We start from the raw sequence: 17,999 nt of genomic DNA, 5'->3' as shown, positions 1-17,999 counted from the left end.
GCGGGTTGGGTGAGAAAAAACACTGATATTATGGATTCGGACAGCACTAAAATCACCGACTTACCCCTGTAATTGTTTAAAATACCGGACGAGCCCATGAGAAACAATATTAGCGTCCGAATAGAACTTAACTGACAGTAGCCTATGTTTTCACTGGCCTTTAAAAGCGCTCTTTTATTAAATTAATAATATAATATATAATAATAATATAATTAAAATTCTAACAACAATCAGTGTGATTGACAATTTTATTCTTTGCATTCAAAAACACTTGAATTAGCCTAAATGAACTGTCTGTGTGTATTAAAACTTCAGAATTATTTTCATATAGACCTGCAACAGTGATAAGGTAAAGCTAAGAGTGGTCCAGACCAACCTTACGAAAGTGTGACTTACAGAAGATATACTTAGCGTACAAACATGTTGGGAATCGTGCCATAATGTTAAGAGAGAGGTTAAGGAATAGGATAAGAACTACTTAGCGATAAGAAAGTTTTGGGGAACCGGGCCCAGTTCTTTATTTACTCTTGCATTGCAAACAAGCAGAGATGGTCCAAACTGTGTGCAGCACTTCATTCACGATTGAGATGGTTGGAGTTATCATGTTTTACCGACAGTTATGAGGTTTAGTCACAGGCTCTTTTTAATATTTTTCATTGGTTAAATATTTGCAAAACTCACAGACAGTCGTGATGGGTACCAATAGTAATGATTTATGGAATATTATGGAACATTACGGAATATGGAGATACGAGGTTTCCGCCCGACAGAAACGATATAGAGATCATAAAATATGGTAAAAGGAAGCTCAAACGCACTTGATTGACGCACATAACGACTCTTCAAAAATTCATGAAAGAAAAATGTAGCATACAAGAATAGAACAACATGAAGGTGAGTAAACGATGACAGAAATTTCACTTTTGGGGAAACTATTCCTTTAACTAGAATCCTCTATCTGTCAGAGCCATATGGCGTATTAGGATTTCTCTGTACTGTGTCAGATGTCACGGAGAGATGCAGGTGAAGCCATGTGTCACATTCCTAGCAGGGAATCAGATTTTTTTTCATCCCTACAGCTCCTCTGAGGAAAAGTAAAGCCCTGCCACGGTAAATGTCAGGTCAGAGGAGCAGCCGTGAGACACGCTGGAAGCCGCATGTTTGCCCTCACTGCGTGATTTCAACGTGTCAAGAGTTCCTGTCTGAACTGCATTAGCTTGTTTTTGGGTCGTGTCTTGAGACTGTATCACTCACCCAATACGCAAAAAGGGAGGGGGTGCTGCAGAAAACACAGGGAGAAAATTAGAATCTTGTCAAGTATGACTGACATGCCTATTTTTCCCAGGGAATTCTCATTCAGAGAGATTTTAAGATGGCTGTATAAACCAGCTCTTTGTCGAACAAAATCATTGTTCCTTCTGAGTGGAAACACATCATGGCAAATCCGTAGAAAGTAAATAATCCCTTTGAGAATTCATTTAAGCTCGAAATGACTTAAGTTTACACTTTATTTTTGGCTTAAAATAAATAATTTAATACTTGTGCTGTCATTTTCAAGCAGTCCATCCACAATGTGGGTAAAAAAAAAAAAAAAAAAAACAAAGCTTAACCAGCCTCCCTATATGCTTTGCAATGAGGATAAGGCTCAGGTTCTCATTCACAGACCCAAAGCCGGACAGAAGCTGGGCTTTAATGGCAGATTGTGTGATGATGCCAATAGTTTAATGCCTGCAAATTAAATTGACAAATTAGATTGTTAGCGTAAATGAATTAAACTTGTGGAACTGGAGGAAGGTCATCACTTCAGAAACTTTCTAACACGATTCAGCCCAGCAGGCAGCGAGGATGTCTGTCAGAAAGAGCAAAGCGTTGAGAAGTGAGTAAGAAAAAAAAAAATGTATTCCAGAATCTTGACGACGGGTGAATTTTCCTCTCTCGGCCTTCAAAATATAACGACGGGATTCCACGCATAGCTCTGGTACGACAAAAGAAATGGACTCGAATAACCTGGAAGGCTGACCTCTGAGTAAATTCCGCAATATGAGCTCACTATTCACCTTGATTCTTTAGGCCATGGAGAACCTTTCTCATAGACCGCGGCGCCGTGTGAACGCGTACACCTTAATGCTCTTTGACTTTAAATCCCAGATGTAATTGAACTGTCAAGACTGCTGTCTGGGAAATGTTTCCGGAGGGCCAAACAATATGTGCGTGAGTATCCGCGCAACCCCGAAAGCCGAATACGGATTCCGGAAGATGCCTGAATATCATCAATGCGTCAAAACAAAGTAACAGTGCATGTACATTTGCGGTTTTCAACCTCCAGGAGACGCGGCGGCTGAATCTCAGCGTTGGAATGGCACAATGTTTGCAACTATAGCTAAAGGATGACAGGAAGGGTGATAAACATGTGAAGTGGCGGGGCGGACGCTCCTGTAGTCACTGGGCCTCTTTTGTGCTAGTGAATTTAATTAAGTGGAAATAGGGGGATGAGACAGACCTGACTGCAGCAGTCCACTCGCTCTCAACAGGCACAGGGGCATGCTGCTAATTAAAAAGTTTAATTCCACGACTGCCACGTTGGCATCCGCGTACCCAGAGGTGCGTCCTTGCACGCCTTGGCGGAAGCTTATCAGGAGCAGGCAGATTGGGGCATCCCAGGGAGGTGCAAGAGCTAGGCTGTGTGGAGAGAGAGATGGCATCCAGCTTGAGCTGGGAGGCGGCCCACTTCCCCTTACAGCTTTGAGCCAGCAGTCGGGAGGCGAGAGTCGGGTTGAACTGCAGCGCGGCGTGCTGAGGCAAGGTAAACAAGGGATAAACGGTGGATTTGGGTTCTGTCCTGCTTCGCTCAGCAGTGGATCTGCATCTGTGACTCACTCCTCCTGTCAGAGGCTTGTGTCTCGACTTCTGACGGGTGGGAATCAACTCTGCAGGCTGTTCATACTCCTCACAAACTCGCCGACGATTCGCTACACCCAGTGGCCCTAAAGTATTAAGCCACACTTAAAACATCTGAATTTTATTGCATTAGATAAACAAATTTACCAAAGCAAGTGGCATGGCGCTGGAGCTTTTCTCACATCTAACTTTCCCAAGCCATTTTTAAAGGTGTGAGGATTTTGAGTGGATGTATGAAGTCGGTTCTCCCGAGATTCACATTGGTGTTCTAGCAGAGTATCCACAGTCGTTTAAATAAAAACAGGAAATGTAAAAATAAAAAGTAATTCAAAATATTAATACAAACTATAATCTCACTGACACTAAAATAACACTGGTTTGGAACGACATGAACGACATGATAGATATTTTGGGTGAACTATCCCTTTGAAGTGTCCCTATTATTCTTTTTGGGATATTACCTTTCATTTAGTGTGTAACAAAGCTGTTTGTGAATGTAAAAGGTCTGCAAAGTTTCAAAGATCAAAGTGCATGGCAACTGGAGTTAATGTCTCCTAAAATAAATAATTGACTGAATTGCCTGAAACGAGTCGTCGGTAATTTACGAAACCTACGTAGGATTGTTACAAATTTGCATAATGCCAGCCTATGGTCTTCATTGGCTTCCAACAAACAACGTCTACTTTGTTCCACCCTCAAACACTGTACTTGTAGCTTAGCCCTGGAAGAGTTTGGTTCTGTGCTGCAAAAACAAATCCAATTTTTTAATTTATACGGTAAAATCAACTATTTACAAGTGCAGAGGAAGCCTCCGGAGCTGAAATTCAGACATGTAAATGGGTGTTTGGTTTCCGAGTATAGACCAATCATAGCAGAGTAGGAAAAGGAGAGGTTAAGAGCGACCAAATGAGTGAGAAAAGAGGTGATGCTGCAATATTATGAGAATACATATGTAGTAGAATATGTAGAATATATACATATGTAGTGGGGTTTTTTTACCTAAAATACATGTACACATATTGTAGGAGACATACAAAAACAAAATTAGGATCCTTTAAAATAGCAAAATATGGGCACTTTAAGGAAATATTCCATTATAAGGTCATATCTATCGATGGTATCTCTGGTATGTTAGTGATTACCACAGAAAATTATTTTGATTCATCCCTCAGTTGGTTAATACATTGGAAGTCTATAGGGCAAAAATGCAATATGCTGTTGATAGAGCTTAACTTGCCTTTAACTCACAATATTCCTTTAAACTTCAAAAAGTTGTAAGGAATGAGACATTTCTGAAGTTCTACTTTTTAGGAGGAAACAAGGGGGCATCAGGGAATAAATAGATGGTGAAATTAAAGCGATTCATTGTGTAGCCTTGTACGGGGCAAGAACAATGCGTGGGCTTCAGCGGTGTATAAGCTCTCATTGATCTGAATGTATTTTATCTCCAACAAAAAGGAAGAGACCTTGGTGTGGGCAATGCTGAATCTTTGCTATCTCTTGAAAGGCCATCCCTGTTACAGGCTCACGAACAGACAAAAAGATGGAAAAACTCTCCTGAGGTCAAATAGCTGAAGGATCTCCAGCTCTGAATACTGTGTGGGGGACTATTGAATTGAATGAATAAATAACAGATCAGAGAAGACTGTAAAATCCAGAAATTTGTTTTCTTTACCTACTTTACCTGTATAGCAAATATAGGCTGCTGGAATGTTTATACCATCGCAAAATGTAACTATATCTTCACACAGCTCTGTATATAAAGTTGGATGTTATATCCAACTTAGCATATCTCAACTGCTTGATTGAAAGATTGTTGGTTTAAAAGTAGGTTACCTGGTTGCCTTAAAATTTTGGGTTAATGCAATGAAGGAGATTGGTTTAATAAATATAAACTATTAAAAAATAACCCCAAAATATTATGTTATCTGAACCACATAAATGATCTCATTTGATTTATCAAAATATAAAAAGTTGTGATAGCAAATCATGAAAATATATATTTTTTTCAAGTGTAACTATATTATCGCCCAGCTGTGATATGCTAAATGTAGGAATGAACATATTAATTTATTATAAACATTACAAACATTACAAACTCATGATTTTCAGTTTTTATGTGTTTTGTGAAAAGAGCTATACAAATTTGACTTGGCTTGAAAATAATTATTAAATGTCCAATTACAATTTAAAAAGTGATATTTTGTTTTGTTTTTGAAAAGCAATGTTTTCAAGCTATAGTCTGTTTCCTGAAAATCTTTTAACCATCTGCTATTGTTGTTACAAACAGATATTCTCACCCCAAAAGTCAATGTTGCTGTGTCGGGCTAGTCGAGATGCAAAAAAAAAAAAAAGAGCAATATTTTGCATTCAAATGGCTTACTTTGAGTTGCCTCTGCATATTAAGCTGGGAAATGAGTCTTTTATCACTGCAAAAATTACACACTTCAGCTTTAACGCTCTCTCTTTTTTTTCTTCTTCTTCCTGCACTCCTTTAATCTGAGAGTGGACCCCAGCAGTGGTGCGCTTTGTCTAATGATGCCGAGCTATTATTATTTGACAGAGGGAACGCATTACCCACGCAGTGAAAGTGAGGCTTCTTTTAAAAGCAGACAGGAGTTTAACAGAGCATCCGGTCCTCCCTGACAAGCCTTTTAAACATCGTGTCAGGCTGTAAAGGAGGAGCACCATCATATTTCAAGACTAAAAAAGACTACCTAACTCCTCCTGATTTATATGCCCAGCAAATGAAGTCCAAAGAGCCTTTACCACAGGATGTTTATTTACCATGGCTTTAAAATGTAAAACCAGCTTGTCTTTGAGACTTTACATGTAGAAAATGTGCAAACCAAATTGCCTTCATGTGCAGCTTAAGGGACAGAAATGTGGATTCTATCATCATTTACTCACCCTCATGTTGTTCCAAACCCATATTTTCTTCTGTGGAACATAAAAGAAGATATTTTGAAGAATGTTTGAACTGTTTTTTGTCTATACAATGAAAGTCAATGAGGACCAAAGCAACACTGACTTTCAATATATGGATTAAAAAAAACATTCTAATGTTTTCTTGTGTTCCAAGTAAGTCATACAGGTTTGTAAACTACATGACAGTAAATAAATAATGTACTTTAAAATAAAACACTTTATTTTAAGGCGAGGTAGTTACGTATGTTACACAACTTACTATATTACTCACCATTAAGTACGGTGACTAACCCTAAACTTAACCCTACATTAAATACATATTAAAGTAGTAATTAGTACTGACTAATTAATATTACTCAGTACTTACATTCTTGTCACCTTAAAATAAAGTGTCACCTTTTCATGTATTGCCTAAATCCTTATCTTATGCAAATTCTTTATATTTTATGAACTACGTTTCACACATTTAATCTTTACAGCCAGAGCTGAGTGTGAAATGAGCCACTTCTGCAAATGCCAATCAGTTTGCAAGCATTTGGTGAGATTATGAATTCAAAAAGCCAATATTAAAACACAAATGTTGACATGTCCAGCTTTGTCAAAACAAATAAGAGTTAAAAATGCACATGTGATATTTTTCCCTTTGGTGCGTGTGGTAGGCCATTTCAAATCTGATATTCCTCCAAGCTATGCATATGTCAAATGCCAAGCGCGTGTGGAAACAAATTTAGGACCGCTTAAGGGATTTTTCAGGCTCAGAGACATTAAAACACACAAGCACTCTTAGGTGTTATTTATGTAAGCTTGTCATCCCCTGGTCTAATGAGCCCCCACACAACGAGTGTAATGAAACAGCTCGCATTAACACCCGGGCAAATGAACGAATGTTACGAGTTGGGCTCCCTCTGAAGTGAATTGCGGCAGATGTTGCCCGGCCCCAAAGCTCTGAGTCACAGCCCAAGGCTAGCAGATCCAAGCGGATCCGGCACACACCGCAGTGTGACTTAATGCTCATTCGGTCTCTACCCCTCAGCCGCTCTTCGTACGGGAAACATAGGAAACTGCTCGGCTGAATGATGATTGGCCTATGTAGAACAGCACTCCGAAGAAAAACAGCCTGGCTGTAATAACCTGCACTGGTTCAGATTGCAAATGGAGTGGAGAGATGTTAACTATAGGAAATATGGCTATAGCTGACGAAGGCTGACAAGTCGAAAGCGTGCCAGCAGCGGTTGAGGATGGGTGTGTGGGAGCACATACACCTGAGTAAGCACCTCATGATTTGAGCACACCTGGGAGTCCGGAGCACAGGCGTGCTGAAAGAGCTCAACGGAGCATTCACTGCACCTGGCTCTGCTGAGCAGCGACTGTGAACATGAATTCTGCATGAAATTAAACAGTCGTGCTGCTGTAGTAATTATGTTAAAGCTGGACTAAAGCATACATTGCAGCCTGGAACTTGGTTCTCTTGAACCATCACATATGTGTTAGTCTAATGATTAATGAACTGACTATTTAAATTAATAAATTTAATTTCATGCTCTTTTAAGATGCAGATACAGATGGCCACTGAGTCTATACATACTTGAATGCAATACGTACAGAAGTAGCCTATGTTTAAGATAGGTTATTTATTGTATTTAAGATATGCTGACAAGCCTGTACACCAGATCATGCAGTCAGGCCTAATTAAAATAATGATGAATACTATTTACTATTTTGGAAAAAAATACTGTACTAAACTTGGATGTGTATAGCCATACATCCATCTTATGTTTCAAACAGCTGTGATCATCATCATCACTATATTAAGACAGTTTGTATTCAAAGTTAGAGTGCTTTATTTTCTGAATTACAAAAAATAAATAAATAAATAAATAAGTGCTATGAAAAGAAATGGTAAACAATTTCTGCAATCTCTGAATGCAAGCACTTTTTCATAGTAAAAGAAAGGAAAGAGAAGTAATATTTGATATATGGGTCAATGACATAATGCTCATTGATGATGTGAGGTTTTTGCCTGGATTTATCAAATAAAATAAAAAGATGCATGTATGATTTCTGATTATTTTTATTTATTTATTTTTGCAAATTCGGTATAATCTTTCATCTCATCATTATTTATTTTCGTTTTATTTTCTTATTTTAAAAGTGTAATAATATAAATAAAAAATACTATTAAATAATAATAATAATAATATAAAAAGAATATATCTGAATAACTTATTCACCAAATAAGTCACTGTCATGAAGGAAGCCATTTTCTTGTGGCAAGAAAATCATAAAACCAAAATCTAAAAATGTAAAATGTATTTAAAAATAATGATTTTAAAAAGTTTGTCATATATATATATATATATATATATATATATATATATATGTATATGTATATATATATATATATATATATATATATATATATATATATATATATATGTATATATATATATATATATATATATATATATATATATATATATATATATATATGTGTGTGTGTGTGTGTGTGTGTGTGTGTGTGTGTGTGTGTGTGTGTGTGTGTGTTATAAAAAGTTTAAACATTTTGCCTGATGGTTACACCACTTGACAACCATTTCATTTATACCAAATTAAACTACATAAACTAGATTTGTTTTAATTATCTCAGACATCCTTGCAATTGACCCCCCAAAAAAACAGCACAACAAAGAAACGTGAAGGGCGCACCTGTACCAATCCAGTCCCTTCTCGTAGTTCCTGTCAAAGAAGTGAGGCTCATTCCCAACGGCTCGAACATCGGGATGAACCCGCAGAGCTTCCAGCAGAGCTCTTGTCCCCCCTTTCTTCACTCCGATTATAATGGCTTGGGGCAATTTTTTCACCCCGTAATCCGATGTGCAGTTCACCACTTTCCGAAGCTCGCTGTCCGTGGTGCTGAACTCCGGGTGCTCGTGCTCGTGCTCTCCAGCCACAGCGGCGGCAGCGCGCGACATGCTGCTGCTGGTAGTAGCCGCCTGAGCTCGCGCCCATCCCGCTGTCCTCTCGTCGATCCCCACGCTATTTCTAACGCTCGAGACTGCGATAGTTTGCTCGGTCGCTGTCCTCTCGATGAACTCCTCGTCCAGATAGCCCTGGGAAGAGGTCGAGTAAAGTTTCTCCCTCAGCGTGACAAAAGTTGTTTCCTCAGTCACGAGCCTTCCCTGATAAACGTAGTTCTCCTGGAACTGGAAGGAGTTGTAGCAGCTCATCAAGCTATAGAACAGATAGGTGACAGAAAGGGAGAGGGTGAACATGAATAAGATTTTCCGGGGCACTTTAGAAGTAAAAACCGAAGTGCTGGACCAAAATGCCATCTCTGATAGCAGCGACCCTCTCAGAGAAGTGGCCAGACATGTTTCCACCCCAAGTCTCGCATGGACACTCAACAACAATAATCTGTCACCATCAACACGGCAAACATCTGAAAGTGCGAGGAGCCCGAGCACTCCACGCGCGCTTCACTTGAGGAAAATGGATCGTTAAAATTCCAAAAGAACGTCTCGGGTATCGATTTCTTATTCCGACGCTGACAGCCTTTGTCACAATTGATCGGATTGAACTTGCAGATGAGAACGGCTGCGGTCGGGCGTCCTTCCAAACGAGCAGCCCGCTTGAATGTAGTCTGAGGGTGATGCTGTTGATGGAAGTCTTGGCATCTTAGAAGAAAAAGGGCAAAGAGATGGCAAAGTCTCTGAAGTGATGTGCAGGGCACGTCTTTCACCCGATACCGCTTCTTGAGTACAATTTTGACACCGCTGTCCTTCACACCGCTGATTTCAAGTGGCAATTGGCGCAAACGCTGGATCTTAATCCAAACGAGGTGCTGATGTTGTATCACGCAGTCATCCTCCCACTGCTAATCCACTAACTTTGAGCGCTGGAGAGTGAGCAGCCTCGCCATAAATATTCATTGACTGCTCTCAGTGGCTGAGAGTGCAGCGCGCAGTCGTAACGCCTCGTGTTGATTGGTAGACGTGATGTGCGCATCAGCCGTGGGCTCATCCGAGAAAGAAAAAAAGGGAATAATACTACAGTAAGATACTGGGGGTACATCTATCGCTTTCTACAAGACGACAAAGGGAGAAAGATTGTAATTTGATCAGCAGAAATAAATCATCAAACACAATTAACATAATTATTATCATCAAATGATTTATTAATAAATAAAATACATTCTGTGTGTGTGTGTGTGTGTGTGTGTGTGTGTGTGTGTAATGTATTTTATTTAATATTATGCTTAATTTTATATATCAGTAGCATAAAACATTCATTCAGTTATATTACAAAAATAATTACTCACTAATATGTGTAAATAAATTACTTTTATTTGATTTACTTTTATTGATTTATTTATTTAATACTTTTTCAAATACACTGAACAAATGTAACCCAATAAAATATATTTATTTAAAATTTATATTTTGAGTGAAATCAAAGCGATCCCACTTTTTCCAAATACATTGAATTCAGTTTTTGAATAAGAAAATTAAGTAAAAATAAATAAATAAATAAATAAAAACCAAGAAATTAGGGTATGGAAATGACCAGCAACAGTGAAAGCAGTAATGATAAAAGGAATCATCATATTATTGTAGCTCAGTTTATTCATTCTTTTATTTATATATTTTGTTCATAGAAGCACTAACATTGGTGTATACAGAGCAGCTCATGTCTGCTCTCTACTGGCCTGAGAGATTGCAGGACTAATCCATGCAAGAACATCACAGGGTAAAGAGTGGCGATTCTTCCTGAGATAGACAGACAGGTGCCGGTGACTGCATAGATGAGGAATGATCCAATGGGTGGATACATGCATCTCTGGAATTCAGCCACATGCTTGTATGAACGCTGAATAATTCATCTTTATTTTCATGGAGTTCCCTATAGTTTAGTTATATATAGTTTTAAGCTCAAAAAATAATTTAAAACATTTATTACCACAGGTTATAGACCTTGTTCTCTACTGAATATGATCCAAATATTATACCCATGTATTTTGGGGAAATAAACAGATGACTTGTGAACTGAACGATATGTCCCCTACCCTTAGAACACTCCATTCATCATATCCCTTGGATTCTACAGCTTCCAGCCCTGAGCATCCGTTAAAAGCAAGCATTTCGTTCTCATGATGAATTTGAGTTCCTGCAGTAAGCTTCTTGTAGTTGTTTTTTTGGAGGCTGTTTAAAATCACATTTGCACATTTCAATGGATTTAAACGGTGTGCACTCACTGAACTAGTTATGGACACTGAAACACCTTTCTGTATATTCAGTGAAACAAGAAACATTAGAGAAAATACTGAATGCCTTGTGAAAAACATTTGTTTGTGTTTATAACTACCTCAAAGACACCGAACTTCACATTCATTACAGCTCCTTCACTGTAGGAACACAACATGTTGTGCTGTATTTTGCTGCAGCTTTATCTGATAGATCTTTCCTCTTCCCACATATAGGGCACCCACCTATTCTAGATGTGGCAATGTTGCTGTTCTCACTCTCCGATGTTGAAATGACCTCTCAAACTTAGGTATAAATGCTCACTGGATATACAGCACCACAAAATGTAGGAGACAGTTCTTTGATCAAAAATTTTGATGCATATTCTTTTTGAAGTTTCTTTTAAAGATAGCACCTGCCTATAGCTACACGAAAATGTAATGCAGAATTCACAGTACAGGAAAAAACTCATTTTTAAATATCCATGGATATTTCAAAGATAGGCCGGCAGTTGGACTCTAAGCTTCTGGCGAGCAATCCGAAAGGAAATCCTCTGAAATTTGCCAAAAATGCTTGAAACAGACTCTAAGTGGCAAGTGAGGGAAATGGTAGTTTTGGTATATCAGCCTGCATAAACATAAACTGCCAGATAGTGTTTTTTTTTGTTGTTGTTGTTGTTATTTGTTTTTTGCAAATAACATAACACAGAATACAAACAGAAGAATACAATGTTCAGCTAACATGATATTTGAATTTTAATTATTATTGTTATTGTCAAATGCTAAAAATAATGTGTTCAGTTTTCTCCTCACTACAGCGATAGGTTGTTCCATTATCACTAATGTGCCGAATTTTTTGCATCATTACTCCAGTCTTCAGTGTCACATGATCCTTCAGAAATCATTATAATATGATGATTTTCTCAATTATCAATGCTGAAAACAGTTGCAGCTGCTTAATATATTAATGCTAATAGTAATGGGATGGGGGGGGGGGGTATAATTAAAAAATATATATATAATTTAAGTTTCCAAAATTCTTCTGTGTTTTCTGGACTTTATGCCATTCCTTGAATAATTTCTGTCTATTTTTACACGGCTCTATGAAATACTTGATTCTGATTGGTCAATCTCGCCATCCAGCAGTGTGTTATCCCCGATAACAACCGGTAAAAACAGATAACACAGACTCAACTGACTAACTGTCACTGAAGTTGGTGCTTTACGCTTGCTAGGAAAGTTTTTTTCCTTGTTGAAATTTGTGTTTGGTGAGCTAATAAAATAATAAAACTCAGTTAATTAATTCTGTCATCCGATATCGCTGACCTGCTCTCTCTTGTTTTATACAAACGCAGCTGCTGCCATTTTGCGATTATTCTTTTGTACGCTGCAATGGATTATAAAATAACAAACAGGTATGATTTTAAAACAGTTTAATCTCAAATTAATATCTCTTATCCCCATAATTGTTTATATGGTGAAATAAATGCCCGCGGAAGCTTTGCTTTTATAGAGCTAACAAAATATTTAGACTCAGATTAATGTTTCATGTCTAATTATTTACTTATGTGGCAAGTAGCCATGTAATAAGCGGGATAATGCATCCAGCCAGTTGTTATCGCAGAATAAACCTCTTCAGGGTGATGCAAGACCTGATCACCCTTTCGGGGTTCATTCTGCGATAACAACCGGCTGAATGTACATTATCCCTCACTTATAGTCCATTTCAGACAAACCATATACCTTTAAAAGTAGCTACAAATAGTGGGCCAGACTTTACGTTGTTTAACTGGTAAACTTTTCGGCTACACAAGACTAAGGGGCCGTGTACATGACACCATTTTCAACAAAAAACAGGAAACTTTGTATGCGTTTTGGCCGTTGGTTATCACAACAACAGCGTTTGGGGGCCTGAAAACGCAAACTTTTGAAAGCAGGTTTCAAAGTTTTTGAAAACACGACATCGCTGTCATTGAAAAGTACCCTAAGTTTCTCTATGGCTCTGTAAGTTTCACAGGTTTCTCTTTAAGGAAACTTCTGTTTGGTACTGTCAGTGACATTAAATGATTATAGCAGTAAATCAATTTTGATTACACTCTTGGAACTGTTCATTACCTATAATGTGATATTTGCTTTGGTAATTAATATTTTATCTTATAAATGCCTTTCACACAGAATACAGGTAAAGATTAATTCACATTAAAAGTTGATTTCTTTCGGTTCTTTGATTTCAAGGGGGCATAACCTCAACAAGTCATATTGTTCTCATATTGATTTAAGGCTTAGGGTGCTTACTGAGGCGTCAATGATTTTTACACAAAAAAGATATCATGCTTAACAAAAACGTTTTACCTACATTCCAACCCAGCCCTGATGCTGTTGTTTTTTTCCCGTAGATGATAAATTGAGCAGACAATATGGCTAAATATAAATATGCAGACAGATTGCTCAATGTGCCTACAAAAGGTAATTAGTGGACAAACATCAAATGTTAACATATGGTTAATCTATTTAAATATTGTTATATCATGCGGCTCGGCAAAAGTGTCTGAACTGCAGTATTTCCTCTCTATCCATTGCCTTCTGTTTTTGGCCAAGACATTCTTACAGCTTGATCATACTTGAACAAGTCCTTCCCCTCCAATGAAAACCAAACAAAACAGAAAAATGACATGCTCACCAAGCTGTGAGCCCAAGGCAAAAGCAAAGATGCTTCCACCGTCTGAGTGAGAGAGAAAACGACAACCTCTGACAGCCTCAGAGAAAAAAAAAAGGAACAAAAAGAAAGAAACCACACACGTCCAAAAGCGTGGAAATATGTGGGGAGGGCTGAGCAAGCCACAAGATCTAGAAGTCCTGTGGCATAAATTGATGATCGGCCGATAGCGCCAATAAATTCCACTGCACCTATGGAGACAAAACAAAATAATTTCACTCTCCATTTTTATTTTGGTGCTGGGATGACAGTAGAGAACATTTAAAATGATAATGCAGTAGAGTACAGTTTAAGGGGAAAAAAAATGCAGCCCTCATATTTAGAAATGTCAGTAATATAATGCATGCTTTTATGAATATGCCAAATTGCTGGATACAAAACGCTCTGTTGCTTTTCGGTTTGCACCCAAGCTGCACGACTGCATCAAGGTGATAAAAACGTGCTGGGTTACAACCAATACCTCACACTGGAAACTGTTATTTCTCTGACATCAGAGGGATGATAACATTTTTGTAAGGCAATCGAGCAACAAGCAGGAGCGCTTTGCTGACACCATAAAGACAGAGTCAGAAATGGCCGGGCAGTCTGTCAATGAACAAGTTAAATGATAGATACCAGGCCTTTATCGAATCAATAGTGCTGTTTCCTCCCATGTTGAACAGCCTGCCATACAGGGGACTAATTAGATGATAAAAAGTGATGGATGTGTATTAAATTCACCAGCCCCTTAAAAAAATACTCCTTCGGGATTTGCACCATTTCCCGCTGACCTTTTAGATCCTAACTTTATTGTATGTGAATGCAATTAAATCAATCCATCCGATAGTTGCAATGCAACGGTGCTGTTTGTGGGGCTTAACTACACACAGGAATTCGGTGCACTGCAAAGGGAGATTGAATTTGTAATATTGTCAACATTGTCCGTGTAAACAACAAGAAAACAAACAAATGAAACATTTCCAAGAAGCTGTTCTACGAAACGTAAAATAGATAATGAGTGATTTCATCAGTCGGGCATGATAAAAATTGGAAGAGTAAAAGCCTATTGATCCTAATGTCATTACTTTGAAAGATAATGAGAGATGACAAATTTGAGAGGAAATAAAGTCAAAGAGGACAGGTTGCTGGGAAGGAAAAATCAAAATGACTTGTGAAGGGGTCACAAGCTCTGGAGAGAAAGAGCATGGCAAACCGCAGAGAACGGGCAGGATAACCATCAGGGGCCATGGGGAGTCTCGCATCTCGCTACTAGAAACTAGAGGTCAAAGAATTTCCCTGCGGACATCTGCTAGGCCTTGCTTTGCCCTGGAGACATCAGCCTTCTTATGAAGGCTTTTCTTCTCATTAAGGTTCTCCAACAGATCCTTCAGACTCCTGTAGCAGAACAGAATGGCAATGGACCACTCAGGAGCTGTTGTTATTAAGCCTATTGTTCAAATGCAGGGTAAAGACCTCACAGAGTGACTGTTTTAAGACAACATTACTCACTGCTGCATTGTCTTCTATAACTCGCAAACAAATGATTATAATTACTCAAATTTTAGCCGACTGTTTGTCAAGAATCTACACAAAGATGGCAAATACCTTCAAAAATGTTTTAAAGTGCCCCATTATGCTATTTTAAAGTTTCCTAATGTTGTTTTGGAGTCTCCTACAACAGGTTTACATGCATCAACGGTCCAAAAAACGGTTTAATTTCCTCATAATATACATTTGCACATCAGCACATTTGCAGTAATTCTAATCCTGCCATAACGTCAGGTCTGTGTGTCCTGAGGCTTCCCACACCGTAAACTAAACACAGTAATGAACAATGACGTTGATTTCACCATATCAATCCGAGCACGAGTGCGATGATGAAACATTGGAAGAACTAGTTATTGAACCCGAACCTCCATCGCAAGGACGACTCGAGCAGGACATTTCTCTGTGATACACTACTCAGTTTGAGGTACATTATGAGATGTTGCAACTGTAATTCCTCACCATCAGCATTAACAAGTGCATGTCCATCAACAAACCGATTATTTTACTTATAATAATTTATTTACCGGGTATTTTTGTAATATATTGCAGTGAACACCTGGAAACTGTATCAATAACAGTGCATGTATGCAATGTATACATTAGCCGTAATGTATACAATGACTGATGTAACATAAACGTTGGTAAAACAAATCTTGCTCCATGCTTAATCTTTCCTCAAAGTAGTGAGAACAACAGACAATCTGCATTAATAGACACAGTTATAGGTAATATTGGCCCACAAACTGATTAGAAGAAGTATTTCAGTAAGACAGTAATAACGTGAGTTAACCAGTTAGCAGGAGACCTACACAATATAAAACTCAAAATTAAGTATTTTGAACACCATCTTTCAAGAGCAAGCGGTTTGCGAATCCTACATTGAACTCTGAGATTTGAGAAGCAGTTGTCAGTAAAATAAAGGGAACACAGCAAAAGTTTAGGATTATACTGCAGTGGTATTGTGGTAAAGATGAATTTTAACCACTGATTCTTCACATGCTCATCCTTGGCAGTGAAAAAAACAAAAAAACAAACTGGCTTTACCTTCACATTGTGGAGCGCAGCGTCTTCTCGACATGATGCTATCCAGTATCCACAGGAATCAGCGGCAGGTTTGAGGTTCATGTTTCCCCTGGTGTCTGCACGCGCAATAAGTGGATAGGCAATATGCTAATGTTTCGTCTTGACGTCACAACGAAACGGCTTATGACTTGTTTGAAAAACGATTCATTTAATTGACTCAGTCGACGCTTACTTTTGAAAGACAATAACTTTATATTCGGTGCACTTTCAAATTTAAAACTTTGCAGGATGCTTTCATTCACTTAGTGAGGTAATTTTCACAAATCCATAATAGGGGCCCTTTAAGATTACATTTATAGCTATAACTTTAACAGTTGAGGTTAAGGGTACATCTACATGATAACGACGTACAAAAAAAGGTTTTCCTTTGTATTTTTCACGTACAGATGACAACGTTGTAAAACGTTCTCCATTCACACGGATCCACGGAAATGGCTAAAACGCTGTATTCTGCTGCCAGGCCAGTGGCTGGCGATGTCACTTTGTAAAGAGACACTACGCGCCTATAGACTGAACACGAATATTACGCATGGGCATGACGTCACAGTTTACACAGAGCCGATAATGGTATCGTTTTCAAAAACTTTCACTTTGAACCCTGTTTTCAAAAGGTTGAGTTTTAAGGCCCCAAAAACACCTTTGTTGTGTAAATCACCGACCAAAATTCATAAAAAGTTTTCCATTTTTAGTTAAAAACAGTGTCATGTAAACGGCCCTTAAGGTTATAAAAATGCCTAAAATTTAGGAATGCACAATATTGGGACCACATCAGTTATTGGCCAATATCTGAATTTATGACTATTTCTAGATATTGAATATATATCGGTCGATACTGGATATTTATTTGTGTTCATGTACCCTATTGTATTATTATTATTATTATTATTATTATTTTACATTTAATCAACTTTGCAATCATTTAACATTGACTTAAAGTTAATTAAATTTTGAAACACTTATATACTCATACTGTATATCAAATTTCTATTTTTCAAACTGTACATTATACATTTGTGGTCTAAATTAACTTTTAAAAGTATTAACTTTAATTTTTAGTCTTTATTTATTGGCAGCTGCTATTTGCACTAAGTGCAAATAATGACATATACTATTTACACTAAGTGAAAATAGCAATTGATAGTACTTAGATAATATTTAGTGCAAAAAGTGGCAGATATTATTTGCACTTCAGTGTATTGTAGTATATTATACAACAGTATGCAATAATAACAAACATATTGTATTCAGTTTATATGATTATATTTATTAAAATACACCCACCGCTAACCATACTCGTTTAACACATTCTTTCCACCACTAAGGCACTTTATTTCCACTTTTCGAATACTCTCTTAATTTGTATGCTGATATGCGATGGGGAAAAGGGAAAAGAATGAGTTTGTTAAAAGGTGGATTCGAACTCGGGTCGGTCGCATCAAAAGTGAACTCTACCTGCCTCACTCTCCATGCTACCGATCCTGTTCTCAGTTGGATTTCTTTTGTCATTTTGTCTGGCTCAATCAGAAAATGATGAGTTAGTCAAGTAAAGTCACCTTTATTTATATAGTACTTTTTATGATACAGATTGTTTCAAAGCAACTGTAAAAT

At 37.8% G+C, this 17,999-nt stretch overlaps 1 protein-coding gene across 1 annotated transcript in view; it reads right to left on the bottom strand.

Annotated features, from left to right (window-relative positions):
* hs3st4 (heparan sulfate (glucosamine) 3-O-sulfotransferase 4) overlaps positions 1-9,690 on the bottom strand; it is a 109,444-nt gene extending 99,754 nt beyond the window's left edge. Inside the window, exon 1 of the mRNA XM_082189589.1 lies at positions 8,533-9,690. Coding sequence (XP_082045715.1) covers positions 8,533-9,158 — 626 coding nt within the window. The 5' untranslated portion in view covers positions 9,159-9,690. The remainder of the gene's footprint in view (positions 1-8,532) is intronic.
* Between the last annotated feature and the right edge of the window lie 8,309 nt (positions 9,691-17,999).

Source organism: Leuciscus leuciscus (assembly GCF_965113295.1).
Source record: "Leuciscus leuciscus genome assembly, chromosome: 1".
Lineage (NCBI taxonomy): Eukaryota > Metazoa > Chordata > Actinopteri > Cypriniformes > Leuciscidae > Leuciscus > Leuciscus leuciscus.
The sequence above is the reverse complement of the archived record's forward strand: the minus strand, read 5'-3'. Positions and strand labels throughout refer to the sequence as shown.